This window comes from Periophthalmus magnuspinnatus, chromosome 19 (assembly GCF_009829125.3).
Source record: "Periophthalmus magnuspinnatus isolate fPerMag1 chromosome 19, fPerMag1.2.pri, whole genome shotgun sequence".
Lineage (NCBI taxonomy): Eukaryota > Metazoa > Chordata > Actinopteri > Gobiiformes > Gobiidae > Periophthalmus > Periophthalmus magnuspinnatus.
Window position 1 is genome coordinate 10,233,821 of NC_047144.1, and position 27,503 is coordinate 10,261,323.

The following is a 27,503-nucleotide window of genomic DNA, read 5'->3' on the forward strand; positions in this document are numbered from 1 at the left end:
GAGGTGGCTACTACTGTGATAAAAAATAATTGACAAAGCATTTGCAGCTTTGTAGTTAGTTCTCCCAATCTGGCAGCCCACTGTGATGTGTGCCTGTGTCCACTGGGGGCTACAATTAGTCCATCAAACTCATTCCAGCCGTGAATCTACTGCTGCTGCTGCCTCTCCAATCCCCTTCTCTGGTGCAGGGATCCTCTAAAGAGACAGGCAACTTGTAAGACTAGGGGGAGGTAGGCTTTGATGTGCCAGGTTCTGCCGAGACCTCCCTTTTTGCTCATATCAAGGCTAAGGAGATATAACAATTCAAATGGCGGGCTGACACGGCAGCTTGTATGTGTGCTCTGGACTCAGGGCCTTCGTAGGTTATGAGTGCGGAGGGCGGGCGGGGCGGGGGGGGTACCTCAGTGGCTGATGAAGCAACTTGAAGACACATGACAGTTGAGAAGTGTTCTTTAGGTCAGCGCTGTAAATCTGTCTCCCAGCGTCTCCTGTCCTCTGATTGGCCGGCCATGTTTCCGTCTGTGTCTGTCTGTTAAAAGTGTTCTAGCCTGTAGCGGTAGTGCAGCATTTCCTGATCTGTCACTCAACATAGAAACGAGTCTATTAGGCATTGCACAACACAAACATCTCTGCATGCCACCGGACTGGGTGGATCCAAACACCTATCTCTAGAAACATTTTACATAAACTTATAATTTTTACCATTTTGATTTTGTGAGTACAATTTATATAATTTTATAGAGATCACTATCCGGTCTCATGGTTAAACGGTTGTCTGAAATATTGCTCCTTTGAGATAAGCAATTTTCCATAATGTATGCCCTTGTGTGTGACATATATATGGAGTATAAGTGTAGAAGGCAGACATAATATCAATAGAAGTAACTTTAAAAATATTTATTCAATGATTTGATTATCCATGCTTAATACGCTGCTTCAACATGTCAATAAAATATGTTGATGGAAAGCCGGCTATTGTCAGGGAGCTCAAAAAGCATTACATGGATCTTCTGCAATAGAAATGGCAATCTTTGTAAATCTCCCATGACCCTGTGTGGATCTGTGCGCTCTGGCCTGCTGTCTAAACCTCAGGCTGCAGCAGCTCAGGCCCAGTGCTTCAGATGGGCTGCTGGGACAGTTACATTGTGTAAGACACTGCTCCACTTGTGTCTGTGCTCTGGTGGGACTGTGGCAGACAGCCAGGTAATTACACAGCACTGAGTCCAGAGCAGAGAGAGCGAGAGAGAGAGGAAGGCCCGCAACACACACAAATACACACATAAAGACACAACACTTATTTACATGGGCTAAGTACACAGACCACACAGCCCCACCTGCACACACCCATTCTCCTCCATCTGAACACAAGGAGCACATTACGGGAATGGGGGATTAACCTGCTGCAGACAGTGCCTCTGGCCCAGGCCCGTGTGCCTGACTTTACTGTTGGAGGTGACGAGTGAGCACAGTTTAAACAGGTGTGTGCTTATGCAGATGCTCCACACAAGCATGTGGTTTACATTAGACACTGCTGAGCTCACGCCAAGAGGTACTCTCTCAGGAGCAGCAGTCAGGCCTAACATGTCATCTGGGTCCACTGATCCATTTCCTCCTTATTCCCACAACACAGGAAAAGGAAGAATTCCATTCTTAAAAATGTCCAAAAGGTACAAGCGTGGATAAACTATTTAGACATACTCTGCCTCACATTTCACGAGAATAAAAAAACATCAATAGTTAAACAGGACTTTTCAATATGCTTTCTTTTGAATGTTAGTTTGTGGTTTATTGTTAATCAGATGGCTGTTGTTATGAAGCTATTGAACTTCCCACTGAGGACAAATGCCTCAAGCTAAAAGCCATGATGCAAATATTTATTCTTCAACATAAGAGTCTCAGCAGAGCCAGTATTGTATAGTGGTTTTGACCGGTGCTATCAGGCTAGTTACTTTCACCTACCATATATATATATGGTTTATAGAAAAATCTGCATCAAATTATTTGGGAGTTTCAATTATCCTGACAGTTCAAAATGTGTATTTTGACAACTATACAATTATTTACTGCTATTAAAATGCCACTCAAAACTCTTTTAACAGTGAGGTAAGTAAACTGCCCTGAGAAAAAAAGGTGAAGTCATGCTTCAAGGAGGCAGGAGGTATTGTCTCCTTCATGTTGGTTATCCCAGACTTTTTCTATAGAAAGACTTTTGTTTAAAAAAGTGCCATGGACTCTAGTGAATGCCTCTGAAAATCAGTTGAGCTATTCATGCTGCCAGTTGATTTAGGCATGGCTCACTACACACCAATCAGCCTGGGCCAACCACTCACTTGTCTGCCTTTCCAACGCAAGATGGAGACAGTGCCAAAAGTTCCAATTAAAATATCCATTTGTGATGTGTCTGCAGTAAAAAACGGGGAAAGAGGGACAACGTTATGGGCCTTTTCGATAACGCGGGAGAAAAATACAACAAAAGCTGCCAAAATTTTTGCGAACGAGCCTTATGAGTATTCCATCTGCACATAGTGAATGCCGGGCGTGTGTGTGGCATTGGGAGCGTGCATGTGCAGATTGGGAGACAGTCGAGGAGCGTGCACGTTCTTGTTATGGAGGAACAGAGCATGTCGCAGATAAGAGGGCGCCAGCGTTCAAAGAAAGAGGAGCGGCGGTAAAGTGCGCACCCATCCGACATCATCGCCTCGTACTGTCCCTTAATGAGCCTGGAGAGGAAGTCTTGGTGTCCGCCGAATCCGCTGCTGTCTCGCTCCCATCACGCTGCCGGGACTATTTTATTCAAATCTCACAAACTGTCACACATCCAGTCTGGCCGCAGCTGTTTATCTCACTCCGGGAGGATGTTAACAAGACAAATGAATGAATAAATACACAAATAATGCGTTTAGGTAATGTTAATAATGTATGAAATGGAGGATGCGTTTTGACAGTAACGCTGCGACGAAGGATTTTTCCCCAACTTTGGTGACAGGCTTGTTTATTCTTTTACCCAGCATGCATTTCTCCCTGCAATTTCTCCAAGTTGATATGCGGCCAACAGCACATCTCCATGATAAGAAAAAGTGCATTGACATATTAGTTTAGACTAGCTGCCCAGATAACGTCAGTATTGAGCCATCTGTAGAACTCCTGAATGATCATTCTTCATTTTGAGGTATCCTAGACTGAGGACACTTACCTCCTGCTATTGCACGACTGATTCTAGGGATTCTTAACAATCTTTTCACATACAGTTTTGCGAAAGCCCTGGGTAAATAAAAAGTATTTGAACACCTGCACAGGTATGCAAGTCAATTCTCTGCATCACCTGCCTCAAAAAGAAACTGTCCCAAACTTCCAGGACTATAAAACAAAACAGAGCAACAACAAAAAGCTCAAAGAAACGGGCTGGGTAGGGAAGAAGTCTCACATCAAATTTGTTTTTTTTCTCCTCATGCAGAGACAAAAGCGAGGCCTGCAACTCAGACATTGTCGACTACACAGACTTTAGAAGATGGAGAGGGGAGGGGAAAACGCATATAACAACATGCACATCAAAACAGGAGCCAAACAAATCCCACAAAAGTTCAGATAGGTCTTCGCTGGAACGGCTGCGGTAGAACAAAACCGAATAAATTGGAAGGGGGGTAGTCGTGTTATGTCCAAACCTAGGGAGGAATATGTGAGTAGGGTGACAGAGGAAAGCGAGCCAGACGATGTTTAGCCATGAAAACTCCAAACGGAAAGCCCCCTCGCCGGTTATAAGGGGCGGGAATCAGAAAAGTGAAGCTTAAGTGCTCACCAGAATCACTGAGCGTCCCAACAAAGCTTACAGAGGAGTTCACATTTGACTGTGACAGTGTACTCATCCATAGCTATAAATTGTTCTTTGGGGAATTTGGCCTGGATTCTTATTTTCATCCTAACTTTCCACACAAACTTTTCACACTCTCCATCCTCCAAAATCCTATCACCAACACAGTCAAATGCAGGTATGCGTATGTTTTCATAGATTACGAAGAAATTGATTTTGGCTTTGGTTCTTTGAAAGGTAACACTTAAAAATCAATAATCTATTATCCCAAACTGGAATCTTCAAATCTTCTGGTTTTGGTGGGGCTTCCTGAAAACCATCAGATTTCAACATTAGGAGAACATAAAGTACTAGAATCTGAAACCAGGTCAGATGTCTTCTCCAAAATATTGGCTGCAATACGACAAAGCTCTTAAGGGCAGGTCCCTGATATGAAACAGCAGCTAGCATTCTTTCAGAAACATACTGTCTTCAAGATGCACAACATATAGGACTGTGTGCTCTTTGATTAATGTGAAAAATGTACACTAACATAAAAGAGTGTTAGATATTGGCATCTAGCATGTTGCACCAATTCTACAAGAGCCCCCAGCCACATAGAATGTTAATAACTAATAACAAACAGAAAACATATGGTCCACAATCCACCCACCGCTTTTCAATACATTACTTTACTAACCTAAATCCCAGGCAGCACAATCACTGTTCAAGTTTCAAATGATAAATTAATTGCTACTGCTTTAAGACAGTTTTTAGTAGCAGTTTCTCTTCTCATTCATGTTTATTTGCGCAAATAAATCTACAATGCAAACCAAACAAACTTGTGTATGTCCACATGTGTTACTGCAATAACAATCCAGAGCCAAGAATCACTCCGAACTCCAAAGCCACCCCAGGGACTTCCACTTAATCACTTCACCTTGTTCCCAAAGTTCAGTCCACACTTCCTGGAAATCAAGAAGCAATAACAAAGCTGAGTTAGTGAGACCAATAACATTGTGTTTAATCCGTCAGTATTGCCTTGGACTGGAGTGAGAAGCCGAGAGGGGCTTAAAAAAAACAACTGAGCACTTCTGGAGACGGATGTTGTTTATATCATATTACAAACAATAACCCCAAAATTATGTTAAAAAGCTCAAAAGAAATAGTTGTATTGTATAAAAAAAATTGGCCCAACCCTAAACTCCTAATAATTTTTGTTTCTCCATAACCTTTTGAGACTGGATTAAATATGGTTAGCAAGATCTATCTTAAATACACAAGTCTTTCAAATTCACAAACCCAAATCAAAAACAAATGTGTTCCCTGGACCTATAGAGCTCCAGATTATATCGTCGTACATAGAATTTTCAGGAATGATAAACCAACAGAGATTTTAAGATGTTAAATGCTAAACTCCACGTTCATTCAAAAGTATTCTGACTCTATAGTATGATAAATGTATTTACAAGTAGTCATCCAGCAGCCATTTATACTGTTGCACAACTCTTTTGTTTACGTGTTTACAATGTTTATGCTAATGTAGTCTACATCTATGGAAGTTTTCCAAAAATCAAATTAGTGTTATGTTGCTAACTCCTAACCCCACCCTCTTTTACTCCTAGCATTCCCCCTCACAAGCAAATCCTCATTCCATAACTACAGTCAAATGATCCATTTTCCCTCCCTCCTCTTGTTTCCTAGCTCCTGTCTCCTCTCTCCTCCCTCCCTCTCCCTGTGCCCTCGGCCCACTTGCTAATTGGTAAATCTGTTGAACCATGCCAGCTCCAACAATGAGACACCTGGAGTTCTGTCACAACAAGTTTCCCAGTGAATCGGGCCTTCGCTGAGTGTACAGTTGTGCTGGGAGGCTGCTGTCATTCAGGCTCTGGGCGGGCACTGCAATGGAGCAATGCTTTTTGTCAGTGCTAGTTAGCGGCTCTTTAGCTCTGCTAGCATGTTAAGCTAATGTTTGGTTTACAGTTGAGTTGGATAACAATAGCCTCAGGTAAAACTGGAGAGTAGAATTAAAGTTATGCATCATGTTATTTTATGTAAAGGAATGGATGAATGAACTGCATTTCACTTGCATAAAGTAATAATTAAATAATTATATTAAGGTATTATTATTGGTTTTATATGCTGACATTGCAATAACGGACACTCCCATTGCTTATTACTTGAAAGTCTGTAAAGTATGCTAACAGGTGTCTTATAAAGACATCCAACACATGAAAAAAAAGTATTTGGTAGATCAATAATTGTAAATGTAGGTCACAAAATAATATAATATAACTGTTAAGAATATAAACAAAAAACAAAAAACAAAACCATAAATCTGTATAAAGTAACACTGTCTCGATAAATACTTTATCAACATATCATTCAATACATAACAGATGGAACAATCATTTTTGGGGGTCACTATTTATCGTGGGTACTTCTTCTTTGTACTAGTGGGGAAATTAGTATTTTATTTTTAGGTCCTGTGATTACATTTAAGCTGTCAAGGTTTGAATTATGAACTTCTATGACTCTTTATAGATACAAAGTAATTTATTTCTTTACTGCAGCTCATATATTTTAACAATTTTGTAAATTTCGAATACTTTTGGGGATAATTCTGCTTCATAGTTTGGTTTTAATATTATTGTTAATCGTCTATATTTACTATAATATATATTTACAGTATAATTTATCCTTCAGTATGACTTCATTAGGCTAGTGTCATAATAGACAAATGGTGATTCCTGACTATTTGAATGAAATAGACTTCATTGTTCCCCATTGTTTGCTCACTGTGTCAATCACCGTGAATACTTGTAAAATCATGTTTTGATACTGTGATGTTCCTAGATTATAACATTTGCACATTTTCAAAATCAGGGGAGGAACGGATTTGAACTCAAGAGATGGCAGTGCAAAGTAAAACAAAGACCCATATTGTCCTATCCTAAGATGACCTACCAAAGTACTACTATAGTCACACCTCAGTCCTTGTCATAATATTACACACAATACACCACTCTCCATTACATGACACTGGCTGCGGGAGACAAAGGTGCATTTTCTGAGACACAAACTCACACATGTGTAGAAACAGACAGGCACACCCTGCGCCAATCTGCCAGACCTCGTCAAACAAGTTCTAGCAAAGTACCTGAACGACTCACGAGAGGGCTGTGAGGTGACTGCATACACAGGGAATGTTGTTGTTTTTTTCTAATTCAAATAGATTAAATCAAGCGTGACTTTCTTTACTTTTGGTCTACAAATTGTTGTTTAGAGGCAAAAAACGTACTCAAAAGTATTCATCTGCCTTGTCACTTCCAATCACCTTTACTCTGAAATCTGAAAACTGTTCTGCTGTTATAATCTACTGGTTAAAATGTTATTTCGCCAAATTTGATCGAAAACTTCCAGTAGGTCTATAAAATGTGGAATTCTTTATCAACCCAGAAGCCTTCAAAGTCAATAAAATCAATGTACTACCACATATTTAGTTTAATTCAGTACCATAAAGCTTCAAGTAATCCGCATTTCTTTTCATTATTAAAAAAAAATAAATGCAAAAGTCATATTTAATCTACCCATTTTTAAGACCTAAGAATGAGAAATCCTCACATTTTATCACTTAAAACAGCTAAAACCAAAATTTGTAGGAAAGTTAGCTGATTTGATTACAGACAAACCGGTCCAAAGACAATTATTTTTACTTTTAAAACTTAAAAAAGCACCACCACTTTCTCATGACCATCAAAGCCATTGTCACCCCAATGACCCAGATACTTGACACGGCAAACAAGTGTTCTTTACATGTAAAAACCCTGTAAAACCAAACATGCCAAAATAACAGAAAACAGGCGGTTGTTTCCCGTGCGAGATTTTAAAATTTAATCACGTACTTTGATCAGAGACGAATGAGAAATTTACTATCAAAACAACCAACACCCTTCACCTGGATTGCAGTAATTTGCATCAGCCCGATTTCGTTTTGATTTGAAATTGTGTTAGAAATCGAGAGCAGATTCAGAATCAAAATATCAAGCATTTTTTTCTGGAGGAGGTCTCTCACCAAATGAAATTGGTATAGGCTCACATCTGACTGTCCAGGGTATTCCCAGCAGAGGGGGCCCTGAAAGGCAAAGATGGGTGGTCCCAGGTCACACAATTATTCCAGCTTTATGCATACAGAAGCCTCACATTCAGTTTCAGGAAGAAGCAACATTCTCCTTGAAAATTTGACATCCCGTGGCTTTTTAGTTATTTAAACTACGAGCTTGTCTCTGCAGCCTGTTCAAACACATTATTGGTCATTTTACATAGAAAGAAAAGGAGAAAACTGGGTTATATTGGTGTTAATGGTCTCATGCTGTTTGCTAGGGCAGGATTTAACTATGTAGAACACAGATTATTACAAGTGGTCGGCTTAAGCTTGGAAAGAATCGGGCAATATGAACATACGTAAAAACAAAACAATAATCATGAATAGTTTTACATGTGTTTGTTAGTTAGCATGGTTATTTATGTTATGTTAGCCAATAGAAAGCTAAAGATGACAATGTTAGTTTTGGCATGATTCCATCATTTCCTGAATTTTTCTATATTTTCACAGTGACCATTGTGTTCTGCTAGCAGCGTTAGACCTGTCATGATAACAGATTGCTACGGAGATATACTGCGATAAATGATAATATTGAAAGCACTTTATGCCACTGATACACTAAAATAAAGCAAGATAATCTCAGTGAACCATTTTTAAACAGATAGTATCATTAAAAAGCCTGAGCTGCGCCAAATAAATAGCAGAATGATCTAATAAGTAGCCGTAAAAGTCACTTACTCAACCCTCTACTGCTCAGATCTTACTGTATTATAACAAAAATAACAAAAATACACTCGCTTTTGCAAAGAAAATGTACACACAATAAATACTGAGCCCCAAAATCTATTGTTCCAGCTCTCATATATTGAACGATAAGTGGATATTGTAATTATCGTGACCGGCCTAAGGAGCATAACTCAAAACCAGTGCGTTACAACTTGCAATAATGAAATGTTGCTGTGTTGGATATTTTCACCCCAGCGATCGTTCACATTGGTAGGGCGCACTCAAAAGATTTCTGCCAACTTTGATCGATAGACATCAAACTATGACAAAAGTAGACAGGGAAAGCTACTTTTCAACACATTCAAAAGCAGCTGGTCTTGTATTTACTAAAAGCCCTCTCTACCTAAGCGCTACTGCACAACTCCTTCTATTTGTGCTTATACTTGACCCGGGGTCGGCCTGATAACTTTTCATAAGAGCCTCACACAGCAGTTCTTAACGCAGACACAAATATGCACTATGTTTTAAAATGTCCGCCGTGGAGTGGCAGCTTAAGTTCACTGAGGTTGGACAAAGGTCAAATACCAAAGCAAAGACAATAACTGCCTTCAACACAAGAGGAAGCTATTCACATTGATTACAATCGGGTGACTCCTTATTGATCACAATTCAATATAGTTGGTGTTAAAACTAGTCTTTCAGCAGTTTTTCTTAATAGATGTGGCATTACCAATAGCCATAACATTATGACCACCACATGACTAATAAACACAACCCCTTATCAATGAATTGTTCTGCTCTCTTAAACTTATTAACAATTAAAATGAAATTGTGATATGATTTTTTTTTGGCATATGGCCTAGCCCTACTGACTAGTGACTACTATCTTCACACGCCAAAATCTTGACACATTTTTTATGCTTTTATCACATCAAATTCCAGATAAAAAGTTCACTTGTTGCCAAAAATCATACATCCATTTAGGGTTGTGCAATTTATTAAATTTTAAAAGAGATTTATTTCTAATCATCCTCTGTGAGTAAAAGCATGTGGTTTGGGACAGAGTTCAGACTTTAGAGGAAGAAATTTGACAATTTTGTTTTAGCTGACAATAATTAGAGTATGTCTTATGTTGATGAAATAAAAACTGAAGGCTGTTTTAAAGAGACAAAATAAAACTAATAAAAGATTATTTGTTAAAGGCTCATTCTGTCTTATGTTTTAAATGTAGAATCAGTGATTCTTTTTGACAGACAGGAGCATTTGTTTACATGCTTTACATGTTTTGGCTACTTCCTGTACCTTCCTCAGAAGCGTCACGTGATGGTGTAGTGTCTTGTACGCTGCTTAACTTTGTTTTGCCCGACAGCAGGGGAAGCTCAAGTGCACGACTGTCTGACGCCTTCTCCAGGACTGTATCCCATGTGTGTGATAAGGTGTACGCTCTCTTGTCATGATTTATGCTCCTTGGACCTTGTTTGCGGATCTCAGTGGCCTCTGAAATATGTAAAGTGGGTAAACAAATGCTTCTGTCTGACAAAAAAATCTCTAAATCGTACTTTAAAACTGAAAATTGTTATTGATCAACATGAGGAATAACTATACATTTTAATGCCAAATCACACAGCTCTATCTCCATTCCACAAACAGGAGCCTTGAGGTGGTGATAATTGTTCAGTTCAAATGTCACTAGTTGTAATGTTATGGCTGGTCAGGGCGAGCTCTCTGGTTGTGGGACAGAGGACAGACACTTGAGGCATTGTTGTGGTATTGTTGCTGACTAAGCCAACACTGAGTGGATTGTCTGAGGAGAAGCCACCCAGACTGCTGCTGCTGGACACACAAAGACCAGGGTGCAGACCAGGGTGCTCCCATTCTCATTGTTTCAGAGCCCGGGACTGACGCCACGTCTCGTCCGGCCGCATTTTGGCCCTGGACGCTGGTGTTACTTTGACCCCTCTCGTCTGGAGGAGACAGAGGAGCAACACACAACAGTTCATTGGTTCAAAAAAGACAAATTCTGGAAAGCATACAGTTTGATTTTGGCTTTTCAGCAGCAACATTTTTATACAATTATTCAATATTAATCTTTAATTAATATAGAGTCTGAAAAGTGTAAAATAAATGAGATTTTGTAACTGTTGGAATCGCATACTGTTTACAAAACATTAAGGATAAGGATCATTGTGGGCCCTGTCATGCGTGTCAAGTTATTTTAAAACATTTTCCCTTCTTAACAAAAAGATAATCAAAAATCTTGTGACAGAGGGAGGACAGTAACAAAAATATACTCTTTTATGAGAGAATGAAAAGATTCCACAGTGCAGATTTATAGAAAAAAACACTGGCTCTTGAGATTAGTGTTGTCACAATGCTAACATTTCAAACCTGATTTTTATACTGAAGAAATATTTTTTTACAGAATAGAATGTAATTTCCAACACAAAATAAGAAGTTCTTTATGTTACCATGTGATCTTTAACTTGTTCTGATAAAGCATCAAGATCATTATAAAACTACTCAGGAAAGGTCAAATTTTGTTCTGCTTATGTGGGGTTTTTATACATGATATGAAAGCTCGTATCAGAAGTATCTACTGTCGGTATTAGTTTTAGTATCTATTAGAATGTGATTTTCGACACTTTTGCCAACCCTACTTGAGATACAGCCAGGTGAAGGGTTGTTTGGAGAGTGACTTGTTGAATGAAGTGAAAGCCCAGTCTTAGTCCACACAGCACTGGCCTCTATAGGTAAAGAGCATTAAACTGTGTGCTGCTATGTGTGCTGTCCGTGGGGTCTCTCATTAACGCGGACAAGGCCAGCCCTCCCAGAGCCCCTCTGCTTTGTGTGCTTGGTCCAGGTGCACGGCCCTTTCAGACCACCGGAAGCCCCCTTTATCCATGGGCCTCAGGACGGACAGGACATGGTCAAAAGCCTTAAACGTGATCTGTCTCCTGAACATATTTGAACAGGAATTTAAGCTTTTGTGCTAATTTTTGTATAGAATCTGAATACAGCTGTTTTGAAATCTCTAATCATGTATTTGACCAAATGACATTTCTTCATTGAAACAAGTGCACCTCAATGGAAGTCAAAAACCATGCTCATTTTGGACAGGCTCAGGTGGGAGGTCTGTGCTCCCGTAAAAATGGCCAAATTCCATCACTTCCTCCACTATAATTACCATACACTTAGTGCGAGTGCCCTCCCTCTCCTCATCGCATGCCTCAGTACCTCACCCCAAGCACACACACAAACACACACACATGCAGCAAAATGCGTCGTAGCCGGGAAATGGTTAACACTCCAGCCATCCCCTGCTGCCAGTGAAAGCTCATAAAACAATGGAGACATTGTTGGGCCGGGCCGGGGCTGTAGACCACGGCTGTGAGTGCATGTGCTGTGTGTGCATGTGAGTGCGTGTGTGTGTGCACGTGAGCGTCAGGGAGGCAGTTGGTGCGTGTGCTCTTAACATATGCGAGTTTCTGCCCCAATTCCCAGTCAAATTAAGAAACATGATTCCATTGGAGTGACTTTGATTGCTGTGTTTCTGTGTGGTTAATATGTGATTCTGGAGATGCGTTAGTGCACATTACAAGACTCTGTGATGAGGTGTCCACTGTCTCTAGTGTTGTGCTGTCTGCTGTGTGCATCATTTGCACCTGTCACTGCATAAATAAACAATTATGAAAATGGGCAGCCCCTTATATGTTTGTCCACGAGAATAATGCCAAATTAAAACGTCACAATGAAAGGAGAGCTGACAAGCAGGGACTGTCTTTCTGTGATCTTTCCCTCAGGAACTGTACGAGGCAGAAAAAAATGTGTCTTGAAGCCTACCCCTCAAAAACACACATCAATAGGTGAATAAATATTGAATACGTTTGAGCCAATGGCATAAAAGTTCAGGAGCGGCAGGTTTGGAGGCAGCCTGCGGGGTGGTCAGGCACTTCAAAGGCAGCGGCCTGGCCCCCTTTGAGGGCATGGTAAACAGGGGCACGAGCCTGCCCTCCCAAAGACCAGCTGCGTGAGGTCACTTCCCCTATCTCTCCTCTCTCTCCTCCAGTGCTCCAGAGCAGCCTGTTTGCATCATCCATTGCACAGCTCTACAGCTCTATAACAGCGCCATCTATTACTTTCTATTGTTGTTTCAACTGTCTGAGGGTCACAGGCTTTAGATCAGCCTTATCAGGCAAACCCATCGACAGCGTCTTATCACTGCCAATGCAGCAGTGAGCGCTGCAGGCAGCACAGGTCAAGGTGCCAGAGTGTTTCTTCGCATTTGTAAACAAAGAAAAACTACCGTTTACAACCCAATTTATTGATAAGGAGATCACGTACTGGAACATGGAGGCCATCTTGTAGAGAATAAGAGAGAAAGAGGAAGCTTGAGTGAGTGACACCAGAGGGAGTCCGCGTGGGGTTATCATTGGCATTCACGTAGCTGTCCACACTAATCTGACTTTTCTATATGTACGACAGGCGTATGATGCAAACCTGGGAAACATCCAATCACACTTCCTCCTCGGCGAGAGGTGGATGCCGGAGCAGGGTGCAAGGAGCGCCAACAATACAAGCTGCATTTCACATTCAATTTCATCACTTGTGCTAACAGCAACTTGTGTGTGTCTATGCGGCAACAGCACCATGCCTCTGATCTTAGCAGCCTGTGTACTCTATCAAACAGAACACAGTAGGGCTGGGCAATACGACCACAAATATTACAATATATTCCTTTATATTGATCACTGTCAGCACTTGTAACAATATTCATTTAACTGGGCTCCCACAGCTCTGTTGTGCTCTGGCTTTTGTCTGCACATTCCACCTAATGGAGAAATCAAAGGCACTAGACACTTGATAACTTTCCAACACATCTGTGTGCTTTTGGCCCTCCTAAACTGACTTTACCTTTTTTTTTTTCATTCAAAGTCTTGTAAAAATCCAAAGCTATTACTATTATTATGATCCATGTCAAATAAAAGGAATTTCAGTATCAACCAAAAAGCCCCATTTGTTAAGGTTAAGTATTCATATTCAGTACTATAGCAGTGTATCTAAAAGCATCTCTTAAGTGTGCTTCTCAGTGGCGGTTTTGGAGCATGTAAGGTGGGAAGTATTTACAGCAGCATGACTCAGAACGCCGCAAACCTCAACTATTTACCTGCAGCTTTTGCAACCCACGACCAGTTTAATGACTTCATAAGAGCTGAGACGCTGCTTCTCCAAAACACCAGAATAAAAGAGGCCCCTTGAACTCTTCTGGTTTAAAAATAACATGAGCATCACAAGCAGAGAAAAGGGACGCCCGCTGTTTGCAATAGTAATGTCACTACCTGCTTAAATTTTTGACAAACATTTTTATTTCTATTTAAAGATGTTCTTTATTTATCCAGGCAAAAAGGAAGTCAGAAATTACACATCAAATTTTGGTACGTGTTTTTTATAGCCAACAATACAGTAGTAGTCCTTCACAGGAGATGATCTATATTCATAAGTTTACAAACTCAGATTGTTTCTTTATCAAAAAAATCATTACAAATTTTCATAAGATATGTAGAAGACTGCTGGAACAAAAGTAACAACTGTGCCAATATGGGCTCAGGGCATTCTCAGTCACCTCACTAATTCTGCTCAATCCCCAACTCTCATTGATTTTCCTGGCTAACCCTGTGACCAAACACACAACACCTCCCAAAGTTCAACCTTTTTGCTGACCTCTTCAAAACTTCACGCCTTTGGCTAGCTGCTAAGTTCGCGCTCGGTGCTCGCTCGGGTGCTCGCTAGCCTCTTCAGATATTGACATGCCTTAGGTGGGTGCTCTGTAATTCTTATGTGTAGCGTATGCCCCCTATGGCCGTCCAGGCAAACTCCAGTGCCAGAGTGCTCCTTCAACTCCACAGATAGGCTAATCAATGTGCAAGGAACGCCCACACTTTCCTACAAAAACAGTATTAAGCTAGTTTGGATTTGTGCAATGTGGTCAACGTATTATTTCTTTTGAAATCAAATCTTATTCATGACTTCAGAAAAAAACTGCATTGGCGATAGCTACCACAATCTCTTAAGTTGAAGTATTCAACTGTTTTCCCCCAAGAAAGTATATTTCTAAAGCAGTACTAAATAATCCGACCACTACACACTTTCTCTTAATCTAATTTTTATCTATTGCACACGTGTAAGTCAGAGCCATGTGAATCACTTTATGACACTTTGGGAGGAGAGCCGATTGGCCTCTTAAAGGTGGTCCACCCAGCTTCACTTCTCTGTGCTAGTGATCAAAAAAGGCATGCATGTGAATACTAGCTATGTGCCAAAGGGTTTGTGGAAGCTAGAAACAAGTTAGTTAAACAAATACTTCCTCCTTTCACTGTTTGAAAATCAGATACCCCAGCTTTAAACATGAATACCAACAACAACATAAATTCAGAGCAGTGCAGAGGAAAAGGTGCAGAGTGGTTGGTCTACTTACAACGATGTGTGCCGGTGACGGTGACCTGGCATCTTTAAGTGCTTGTCTACTCTGAAGACCTCCTGGTTGAACATCTAGCAGGGGCCATTTCATCTGTAGGTACTGAATGGCAGAAAGGAAACACAATGGAAAGAAAGAAAACAAAACATGTTAACAATGCAAAAAAATCAAACCAAAAAGACAAAAACAGGGGAATCGACAACATTTCTTAAGAGGTGGTGCATGAGTGTGTGAACTTAAAATACATGAGACAAGCAAATCAAAATGTGAAGGCAGAAGAGAGGATGGAGTGGCCTCGAGCATGCAAGGCTAACAAACAGACAGCTAATTACACTAACATTAAAGACACAATGCTGACCAATATATTAGAATTTTGTGGGATATTGCAGTATCTGTAAACACAATATTTTATGTTCACATCTGTCACATATTAATCTTACAATATTCATTTCAAGAAAAAAGTAATATGAACAGCTCTCATATTGCCCTTGTCCTGCTCAGCCATTCCAAAGTCTTGTATTTGTATTCATGGACAAAAAAAATGAAAGGTACACTATGTGACTTTTCTGGTAGAGGGCCCGCCACATTCTTGTGCTCAAGGAGATGTCAACACTTTGCCTGTAAAGCTACAGGTCAGATTTGTGGATAGGCAACCTCGCTCACAGCACGAAGCAAGCATGTTTTTCTAGGAGTTTTTAAGCTATTAAAACATCTGTAATGGAAGAAATACAAGAATGATATGTTTAATGCTGTGGAAAATTCTGGGCAAAGCAATAATATCGCCATGGAGACAAGCAGGCGGCAGACCCCCTCAATAATGTACCTTTTATAAAAGACAAATTACATATGTATTCCACGATGTCTGTTGATTCACAAATGGAACTGTACAATTCATTGACAGCATCAATTAACAACAGATTATTTACGACCACTGCTAGATCACAGTTATCAATACTTTTTTCTTTAATTACACAGCTCAAAAATGTAACATCTTTCTGACATTACAAATACTCTTAAGTAAAGCTATGATCACTGATGACCTAATGTATAAAGGTGTGTCATTGGCCTTTTTATTGTGAACCATAAAGAGTTTGGAGCATGGTGCCCGGACACGCTCCTCTCCTCATCAATGATTGACCCGGGCCCTATCAGAGCGTCTCCCTGCCGTCTCGCTCACAGCCCACAGGAGCAGATAAGCTCCACCTGGGGCCATGAGAAACATCTGTGTGTTATAAAAAGGGCGGAGGCCTTTGGATCTGATGACACCAGCAATTCTGAATATTCTAGTTTCAAATGCAGTCTTTAAAAATTTGAAGTACGTCACTTTGTTGACAGGGTTCACAACTGACCCAATACCTTACTGATGGCTGACATGACTTATCAATGTCATAACCACCTAGTCGGAGGGAAAGAGGTCATTGCTCTTGTAAGTGTAAATAAAGCAAATGTAATTGAATAACAACATTTGAAAAATATAAGCTTGAAAAAACAGGTGAACACTGTGGAAAAGGCTAGAGCTGAACCATTTGCGTAAAATAACTAATTGTGTTTTTTTTTCTGACAAACATTGCAATTACAATTAGATTTGTGATTCATCTTTTATCATAGTTTACATTTTATACGTGTGCAGAAAAATTGACAAAAAGACTGAAATATGAACTGACAAACTAATACAAGAATCACATTTCAGAACATGTTTGTACAGACCTAAACTACAGGGAAAGTGTTTTTATGCAGAATAACACAGGATATTTTTACGGTGAAAATGACTAAATGCAGTCTTTGTGAGTTGCTAGTTGCATCCATTCAAATTGCGATTTTGATGCAGCCCTAGAAAAGGCCATAGTGATCCATAGCTATAAGATCCATGAAAACAGAAAGATGAATGAATGTCTCATCATCGTAGAATTACACTGAGTACATGCTGAAACTTTACCTATCTTGTATAACTGTAGGGATGTCATGTTATTATATACAAACCACATGACCTAAGCTCGTACCTTTAGTTAACTTAGTCCCAGACAGTGTGGTGATGTGGGCACATTAGAGTGTATGTCTGTGTGACCGCTGGTTTGTATGCATGTCTTTGTGTATGTGTGTGTGTGTGTGTGTGTGTCCACGCTGGTCTGGGAGGGAGCATGTCGCGACCCTTCCACAGTCTTGCGTCTAAATCAGTGGTAATTAGCAGAGAGTTCACTGCGGGGTGCCTGCCAGTGCGAGACGCTGGAGGGAGTTATTGACTCCGTGTCCTCGGTTACAGCCCCAGCCCAGGAAAAAAAAACTGCTTTCTGCCTGCTCTTTCTCCACTGCTACCACTCATTTATGACCCCAAGTCGGCTTTTACTGCTAAAAACCCGGTTTGTTTACGCTTGTTTGTATGTCCTGAGAGTGGAAAATGGAGAGGTTGTAAAAAAGTCCAGAGCTGAGTTCATGTTGGTTTTTTATGGACCCCCCACGCTGGGTATTAATTGCCAAGAGAGGCGTGGCAGAGGAGGGAGAGAGGAGCGTGATGGGGTAGTACCAAAGCTGCCATCAGTGAGAGCATCCATGACAAGTATCCTAAGCTGCAAATGTGCAAATTTGGAGAGAGCTAAAATAAAACTTTGTGGTTCGCTTTTAGCTTCTAGACTTCATGACAAACAAATATTCACAGGAATGCTAAATAACAGCATTATTTATGGCAGTGCGCAGAGATATTTGAGCACAGCTGCTGTCAGGGGTCGAGGAGGTGCGCGTTGCGAGTAGGCGGTTAAGAAGCGCGAAGGTGACACCCATGATTGCTTATAGTGCAGGGGGACACTGGGGCGACCATAGGGGGACGGTGCCATAACGCATGTCCTGACAAGAGGCTCTACTTCAGTCCCGCTATTCTCACACGCTAATCTCTACTGCACGTTTTACAAGCATGCCAAGGAAAACTGCGCCCTGGCTAGCACCCCTGCACCCTACTTATTGTCCCGCCCCTTTCTTGGCCTCGTTTCTTTCCCACCAACCCCCACCCTGCCCAAGCGACCACCGACCCACCCACCCGTTGGTTGCCCACCCTGCTAACGGACACACCGCTTGGGCTTGAGTATAGGCCACAACCTTTGACCTCTCCGCGCTGCTCTCTAGCCCCTCCCTCTTTCCCACTCCGCAGTCTGAAAACTCCGCAGCTATGTGGGGGCCCCGTGGGTAACTCAAGTACCCATTCCGATGTGACAAATTGCAGTGGAGTTCGGGGATAACTCTCTCTCTCTTTGCCCCCTCCCACACACACACAAACACTAAACATGCCCCTTTGACAGATCTCGCAGGACTGTGCAGCAGACGGCTTCCTGCTCCCCTTTCTCCTCTTTCAGCGTCGTACCCCCACCCTCTCCTGCCCCCCCACCCCACCCCCACCCCCCGGACCTACTCCCCCACCACTACCCATCTCTCAGCGGCCCTGCCCCACAATGGGAGCTGAATGACTCAATTGTCTCTGATGAAGTGAAAGACAAGGCACTTCTCTTAATCCTAACACAGGATGAACTTACTCTGGCCGCCCTGATTCTATTAGGAGGCCGTTTACTATGATGTAAGTAGTCTTTACTTACATGTGGAGTGTTTTCAGATGTATTATGTCAAAAATGCTAGGCCGACATGATTTTGGGATATCTATCTAATATCTAATAAAAAATAAAAAATAAAAATTGGAAAAAGTTTTTAAAAACACACAGAGAACATAGAAATATAGTCTACTAAACTAATAGAAGATTCCCACGCATTTCAGGAGGTCTTTTTAAAGGTCTAAACTACAGGTTTAGCAGGTTTTATAGATAACATCCCATGGAGACAGGATCATTTGAGAAAAAAAATCTAATTGCAATTTGTCTGACAAGTATTACAATTGCAATTTGATTTGCAATTTATGAATAAAAATGTTTCTTTTCGATGTGCTCATTTCAAACATGTTCAGGAGTATTGACATTTGAGCAATAATTGGAACAACTAAACTAATCCCAATAAATAGAATTAGTCAATTAAATTAGCAAACCTCTGACATGGCAAGGTGAGTTGGTTGCTATGAAAGTGTAAAAGATAAAAACATTCACCTCATCAATTGTTCTATTTTTCTATATCTTGTGCACCTTTCCAAAGTTCAGGCTTGGCGTTGCCATGCAGGGCAGTGAGGCGCGTGTGAGTGACTGCTGCGGCTCTCAGCTTTGGCATGTTATGAGCTGGAGTGTGTTAACCCAGATCCGCACTGACTGTCATCACAATGACAACAAGCCGGGGCCCTGCTCTGTGCGTCACCATGAGGGAGAGAGAGAGGCCCCTGACAAAAACAAGGGCACTGATGGGCTCACACATCCTCCTCACATCACTGTGTTGTTACTAATTTAACATTTTAGGATCAAAGCAATTTGGTCCAAAACAGTCCCTGTTGGTATTGCTGCTAGCTTCCGATTCTCCAGAAATAAACCACTTTCTTTCATCAAACATTAACCAAACGTCAATACGGGCTATAGATAGGAGGAGGAGAAGTTGCCCTCATATATTTTTAGTGTGAATGACAGGAGAGGAAAACTGCTGGACTGTTTCTGCTTGTTTCTGGTCGTCTCCCAGCTCTTGCTCCTGGATCCAGCTCCATCTGATGTGTTCATCGAATGAGGCTCGGCGGCTGGAGCAGTGGCCAGCTCACGGCTTGTCCATTTTGTTTTGGATTTAGAGCAGACAGCTTTGAAGTAATCAAACAAGCAGGGACTGTGGTGTGCCAACGTGGCTCCGATGCACTGGACAGATGATGATGGGACTATAGCGACGATTCACTGCAGACATCAGCTATGCAACAAACAGCTTGGCTTCGGCGTTAGCATATGGAGGGAGGGTGCAGCTCCAGAGAATCCATCCCATCTTTGGCCCATCTGTGGCTCCCTATCAAACGGACCATGTAGTTGTGTGTATGCCGATTGTACTTCTGACACACTTTCCGAAAGGGCTGAACGATTTGGGAAAAAGATCTAATTGCGATTTTTCTGACGAGCATTGTGTGTGCGATTAGATTTGCGATTTATGCTTTAATAATAGGATTCTCTTTAAGTTCACTTTTCACAACGAATCCAGAAGAACTGATGAAAACACTGAACTATTAAATGATAAGCTAATACAAGAATCATATTTAAGAACATGTTTGTACAGCTTTAAACTAAAGGGTTAGCACTTTTCAGACAGAATGAGACAGGATATTTTGTTGTTTGTGGAGTAAATGATAGCGCTTCAAAAACTGCAGTCTTTGCGATTTGTTAATTGCGTCCATTTAAATTGAGATTCCGATTTGATAATGATTAATCTTGCACATGTAGTTTCCTCCATGGATCTCAGCACCTAAACAACAGCGTTCGCCCACTTTTGAAGGTGCTCTTTGGCGGACGGGCCCAGCAGCTCCTCTGGGACAACGCACAGGGATGGGATTGACAGCTTGCAGATTACACCAATCAGACTGTTACTATAAAGAGCTTTATTTAAGGCTCAAATGATCAAGGCTAGTAAGACGAACTGGCTCAGACCTCTGCAAGTAAACTGCACTGGGCTTAAACGATTAGTCTATCTGCAGTGACGACAAGTTTATCCCTTTAAAAACAAAAGCTAAACATATTGTCCTAATCTGTTGTCTCGTGTTAACTTCAGGGGCAGAAGCTAATGCTAAAAAAAAACTACACAGCTGATTTGATAAAGCAGATCATTTGATATCAATCTATGAGAAAACTAACCTTTGTTGTGCCCATTTGTAAACTAAAAATTAGGTTTAAATACACTAGCATTCGCATAAGAGGCCATCATGACTGCTTTGGTTCTGCTACTGCACATTTTATGAGTAAATATTAAAGAAAAAACACCCCACCTGCTCAGATAGCCAGAGGCGTTTTGCAACCAGGAAAATAAAAGTGGGATGTGGAAAAGCCTGGGGTTTCTGTGCCCTGGGGCAGGAGGGTCCTCTGGGTCCACATCTCCTCCTAAACCAGGACCGCTGGGGGTTTCTACCGGCCCCCACAGCAACGTGTACCTGCTCCCAAAGCTTGCCTCCTCACCTGCTCCTGCCTTTACTAAAAAGACACATGTAAATCTCACTGCTTTTCTTACAGGAGAACTCCAACTGACAATGGTTTTGCAAGTAGGTGGATCAGTTACTACCAACTTACGAAGACTGATCATTCCTAAAAATATGCCTGACAAGGATATACTGTTTTAAGATGCTGGTCATTGGAAGTGGTCTGTGGTTGAAAATGAGGCATTTCTGCAGACTTATTCAGGTGTGCCTTGGAAGTGAGCTTGGCTGACTTAAACACAGGTTCAAGTGAAAAGTATAGCCTTGCTCTGACACTGTTTACTTTGCAGGTGTGGACAAAGTGCTACTCAAACACCAGCTGACTGACCGGAAAGTTTGGAGGGATTGCACAAGAAGAATGCAATACACAACACAGCAAATATACCCTATAGTTCCTTCACAATTAAAAAACTACAGAGAAGTGAACATTAAAGGTGGACATATGGACACTGTTCTCCAAAGAAATAAGGAGGAGACCAGAAACTTCTCCAGGAGGCTGCAGTGTGTGACTTGTCGCCCTCCCCCCTCACTGTCCCTTTCCCAGTGTCATTAGGAGTGTATCTTGGCTGCTCTATAAATAGTGCTGTAGGGTGAAGGCCAGCAGGAGCTGGCTAGTCTTCCATCAGAGCGCTAATGAACAGGCGCTCTGGCACCTTTAGCATCTGGCTCGGAGGCAGAATGCCTCTGCTTTCAGGTCCCTGCCACTTCACACACGTGTGTTTGTGGCTCTTCCATCTCGCTGACACCTCCTTTTGCTGGCGTTTCTTTGACTCTGACACAAATATAACCTGGACTGTGATGAGCTTTCATAAGCCTCCACATTCACAGGCTGGAGGAGAGGGAGCCATGGAGCACTAAGGATTCTGGGTAAGGGAAATAAAATGTGCATCATAGTCACTTTCCAAACTTGTTATGGCAAGTATTTACAGTATTAGATGACTGTAAGAGAAACTATGTCCACATAAAACGAATAAAACAGCAATAGTTTAACGGGAGGAAGAATCACAGCCCAGTAGAAGTAAACCGGAGCACTTCCTGGGTAAAGATCAGGTTGGACCACACTGGCCCTCAGCAGACCAGTGCAGGTGAATGTGCCAGGCCCTAACACAGGGCCAGAGCCGAGGGCGGAGAGAGGCCCCTGCACTGCTCGCTCACCTTCATGAGGAGGAAGCTGGGCGAGAGGGGCAAGGAGAGAGGATGAGGAGAGAGGGGAGAGGGGCGTGTAGAGAGGAGTTAAAAAGGTGAAGGCAGCTGCTGAGCTCTGCAGAGGAGAGAGAGCACCCACGTCTCTGCTCCTCCACGCTGTATTTGGTATTGTGCTGGAGGAGAGCTGATTGCTGCCCTTGATGTTGGGTGTCTGGTTTTGTTCTGAGAGTTCACTATGAATTAGTTAAATGGTAGACTGGATATAAGAAAACTCTGAAACATGCCTCAGAGGGAGAGAATGTGTACTCATTGGCTTCACAAAGACTTCCGATATTTCCACGCCAACGCTTCAAACTATCACACAGTTCCACCTACACATCGTCGTCAATCGGAGAGCATTATGTCGAAGCATCACAAACACACCAACAGGCAATTAATCTGCACAAAAGCTTCATAGGAACCAACAAACATTGAGCTTGCTCCACTTCTCTTTCTGACTTCCACACAGCACCTTGAAGCAGTGCAGCCTCCATATTCATGAGGTCGACTCCCTGAGCATTGCTAAAGCCCGTGAATTTAAGGCTTTCGCTCCCTTCTCAAATATGGTTTCAGGTTATGGATTTAGCACCCAACCAGGAGGCTAATTCACCTGCTTTTAGCTATCTATTTTGGGTTTAATTAGCTTTAACCTAAATTATTATCCTTGTTACAAAACATGTTATTTGCTATGATAATATGAGTGAAGGAGGGGTGAAAATTCCCACACAAGCAATTACATGCAAACTGGCTCAGTGGGGTACTGCCGCTTTGCCACGACGGCTTAATGAATAAATAAGTAATAAGGGCTTGGTTACAGGAGCTCATTAAAATGTGGAGATGCTTCCGTGACAATAAGACCTGCAGAGGGTCAGGGGTGGCCCAGGACAGAGTGGGTGGCTAATGTGCCCCCCCTCCTCAATCTCCTGTCTCCCTCACCCGGCCCTCACCTCCAGAGCACCCGAGAGCACCCTGAACCCTGCTTCACCTTATAGGTCTCTACCCCAGCACATACAAACAGCCACGCACAAGCTAGCAGCGCGCGCACCTCTCTCACGGTTAATTACCACTTAGCTCAATCACGTGCTGATGGGTCCATAAGAGAGCCCCCTCCCTTCTGCCCGCAACACAAACAGCCGCACACATGCCAATTATTGATGAATCTTTAATATGCCGTTTTACAAAGTCTCCATCTCATTTCCGACAACTGAGAGGGTGATTATCCACATGTGTGCTATAAAAACCAGGATCCTCGATATTATACAGAGAGTCTTAAACAAGGATATGCAAAGTGTGGATATAATATTATTTTGGCATTTACAGAAAGTGTCCAGAGCCATTTGAAAAAGCACTTTTTTCTTTGCCTCAACCTGCCTCACATCTTTGCTGGTCTGTGCTAGTGTGTATAAAACCCCCGGACAAAAATCCCACGCCGTGATAACATGTCAATAATGAGCTGAGGCCATCTATTGATCAGCTTAATTTTGCATCTATTAGCTGGGGAACGGCTTGCTCCGGGGGCGAGGGGAGCCAGGCGCTAACACGCACCGACAGGCTGGATGGAGATCATTACAACTGATGTTCACACACACGCTGTGATTGACATGGAGATAAGGCAGGAGAGAGAGCGCCTCGCACGCCTCCCTGCGCACTAAGCTAATGATACACCAAACGTGTGCTGCTGTGTGTATGGCTGTGCGGGCATGAACGCGCCCGAGACAGCGTCTATCTAGAAAGAGAGCTGGAGCGGGGTAAAAAGAGAAAAAAGAGGAGAAGAAAAGCAGACCGTACGCCTTTGCTAATTGGCTCAGTCAGACAGGGAAGCTCATAAAAGGCAAGAAAGTATTTAGTGGAGCACCTCAGCTTTCTAGATGGCCTTATCAAGCCTGTGCCATTTAAATGCAGCTGACGACAACACAGAGGAGCCCGGCTTTGACCTGCGATGCATGGTTTCATCTGATAATTCCTTCATTTAAGAACTGCATTTGCATACAAAAACTTAGTGTAGGCGTTCATTAGAAGATGCCTCCATTATTGTAAGCTTCACTTGCACTGTGCCAACAACACACCAGCAAAAAGAGCAGAAAAGAGAGCAAAAAGCAGGTCTTTCTCCAGCTTTGATCGACTGTCTTTTTCTACCATTTTGAACTGAGAAACTAAAGATGGATCCATGCAAAGAGGGCACGCAGGAAGCTACATGGTGCGCTTGCCCTTTGCTCCTCCTCGCTCACCTATCCGCCATCACCACAGGTCGGCCTGGCATTGATGCAACCAGCTGCAATACAAGATGCTGTGGGAGAATGAGAGAACCACTACAGCTTTTACTGCACAGAAATATACTTGCACCATCTGTATGTTGAGGACTAAAAGGGAGGGGGGCTGTTGTGAGTCTACTGTACAACCCAGGTCAGAGGCACACAAACCTAAACCACCAAATGTGTGTTTTTGTCAGCTGAGGGATGTAGAGGAGGGAACGAGGGAGCAGCGAGGAAGAAGGGAGGGATAGAGAGGTGAGCGAGTGAGAGGGGGAGGAGGAAAAAAAGCCCTCAGCCAAGCCATCAAGTTGAACATTGAACTTCACAGTAGTAGCTGCCTTTCTATGCCTCTCCTTTTGATGTTACCTCCAAAGCAAAGGATCAAAGGCTTGGAGTGTGGCGTGGGGAAGTCCCAAGCTCTTAGCCTGCCAACCGGTGATATATGCAAAAGTCTACGCCAAAAGAGAGAGAGAGAGTGTGGGTCAAAAACCAGGAAAGAGGGAGAGAGAGAGGGATGGTAAACGCGAATGGAATGTGGCTAAATAGCTTTGTGTGTAATGAACGACAAGGGGATGACGCAATGTGTCAGTGAGGCTCAATCGTTTGCATACGGCTCATGAGAGGGAAACTACAAAAATGGCCGCCCATTGTCAAACTGAAGTGAAAGTGAAAACAAATGACTGAAATACACAAGCAGCCTACAATGAATCCTCTGACATACTGCTAGTTTTGATATTAATGTACATTTACTGGCTAAATAATTATAGTGATTTAGCATTAGCAACATTATCATATTGTTCTGTTCGTTTGTATTTGACTGGAATGCTAGCATATTTTAATGATAAGGATAAGCTCTAGGAAGTAGTTGTACAAATGCTAGATTTTCTAGGTTTGCCATAAAGTTAGCAGCATCGCAGTAGTTTTTGTTGACATCACACATTTCCCCTTCCACCTTCAACCCCCTCCTCCACCTCACACCAAGCCAGCGCTCTACAACATCAAGGGCTTTCGAGGCTGTGTCGTCTATATACAAAGTGCCCCGTTAAACTGAGTACTACAGTAAACACGCGCGTGACACATGAAATCCTGCCCGTCCTTCCCTGCACCCGGCGTCATAAACAAACAGTGGACATTCAGACACGCTGTAGGCTCAGCTGGGCCAAAGTGCGGAGTGGAGGTGTGCTAAAATTGACAAATATCTATGAGACAAAAACACACACACACACTCACACACCCCCTCCCCAAGGCTCTGGGATTAAGAGGTCCAGCTGGCTGACAGCAAGCTCTTCCTTCCCACGTATCCCGTCGATCTGCCCCCCCCCCTCCCTCCCCAACCCCAGCTCCACTTCCACAGCCCCTCCCACCTCTCCAGTCTGCACCCAATTCTGCCAACCTGCCCAGTGGAGTCTGTAGAGAGGATGCCAAGAGGACACACATGTATTTGACATTAACTGGCACAGAGCGACTTCATAGAGCAGCAAAAAGTTGTCAGTAATGGTGCGGATTGTAGTCCAATATTGAGTGTCAGAATAAAGTTACGCCTGCAGTGACAAAATAATAAGACTGAAATCCATATTCATTCATCAATAAATACTATCTGAATGTTGTATACAGACACTGACTGTGAATGATTCTGTTAAAAATAAGTAAAAAGTAAAACTCAACCAGGCTTAAATAAAAGACTGAAAATGAAGAAGTCTCTAGACCTTTGCACAAGACCACCCCAATCACCCCCCCCCCCAAACCCCACCAACCCCATCAACCCCATCCCTCACCCCACTCCTGAGCAGCTGCCAGGTCACTTTACCAACGTCTGCAAGAAAATATGCACCCGGGTGTTGTTGGAGCGTTATATCATTTTGTCGACAGAGAAGTATGTGCAGGAATAGAAGCATGGCGTTGCAACATGCGCGTTGGCTAAAAGTATAGATTATATGGGAATAGGCTGAACACATGCCTAGAATGTGTCATCATTGAGAAATTGGACAATGGTGAGGAGGTAACTATAACCCTAGCCTGGTTTAAAGCTGGCACATAGTATAGAGGTTTTGTTGGTTCGCTATAGATAGATTTTAACATATACAAATCTAGGGTAATAAGAATGGAACAAAATATTTCAGCTGGTCATGGGGGTGGTGCATTCCAGAAATATGGAAATACCATTGAAGATATATAAAAGAAAACTGTAAAATATTCAAATGTGCACATTCGCCATTCTGCGCAATGGCCGACCCAATGCACTGTAGTACTGTCAGTATTTTGGTCTACTACGAACACTGGCAGGAAGGTCTAGGCCAAGGAGGGGAAACATAAATTCTGACTTGTTACCTCGAGCCAGGAGTGAGTGACAAGCCTAATGTTGAGAAAAGATGGAGGGGCAGGATTTCGGTGAAGTTTGGTGAAAAACAAGAGCAGAAGGCACCGTCTGATTTAGGCTGTGATCACAACCAGAGGAGGTTAAAGCCAGGCTCGGGGGCTGCCTCACCCCAATGAAATCTAATGAGAACCCAGAGAAATCTTTGCTGCTATTGGCCATGATATCGCCAGCACGGGCACAACCTCACAGCATATTGGACATGGAGCAAAAGTAGGATACAAAAAATAAAAAAGACACAGGGCAGGGATGTTGAGTGGAGAATAAGAATCAGGGAGTGAGAAATTGAGAAGCGAGAGAGCACCAGATAGAAGAGAAGGGGAAAAAACTCCCAATGATGACACGTAAGTGCAAAGCGCGATTAAGGATTTACTTTCAAAAGGACTCCCATTGATCTTTTTTGATAGACCTGCGATAAATCAAACCGGATTGACTCGCATGAGAACCAGGCCTAATCCTTTAGTCAGATCCAGGAGAACTCCAACCAAACCAGCTGTTAATTTAGGCTTTACAAGATAAAGCGGGAGAAATC

General features: G+C 42.4%; 1 protein-coding gene across 19 annotated transcripts in view; it reads right to left on the reverse strand.

The window, feature by feature from the left end:
- The window catches only part of tcf7l2 (transcription factor 7 like 2), an 85,721-nt gene that overhangs the window by 43,543 nt on the left and 14,675 nt on the right, over window positions 1-27,503 (reverse strand). For 12 of the 19 annotated variants that reach the window (XM_055229314.1, XM_055229313.1, XM_055229318.1 and 9 more), the window contains exons 4-5: window positions 15,091-15,192; window positions 7,863-7,922 (exon numbers count right to left, since the gene is read on the reverse strand). In XM_055229314.1, coding sequence (XP_055085289.1) covers window positions 7,863-7,922; window positions 15,091-15,192 — 162 coding nt within the window. The remainder of the gene's footprint in view (window positions 1-7,862; window positions 7,923-15,090; window positions 15,193-27,503) is intronic. The other 7 variants (XM_055229321.1, XM_055229320.1, XM_055229317.1 and 4 more) reach the window with 1 other exon arrangement.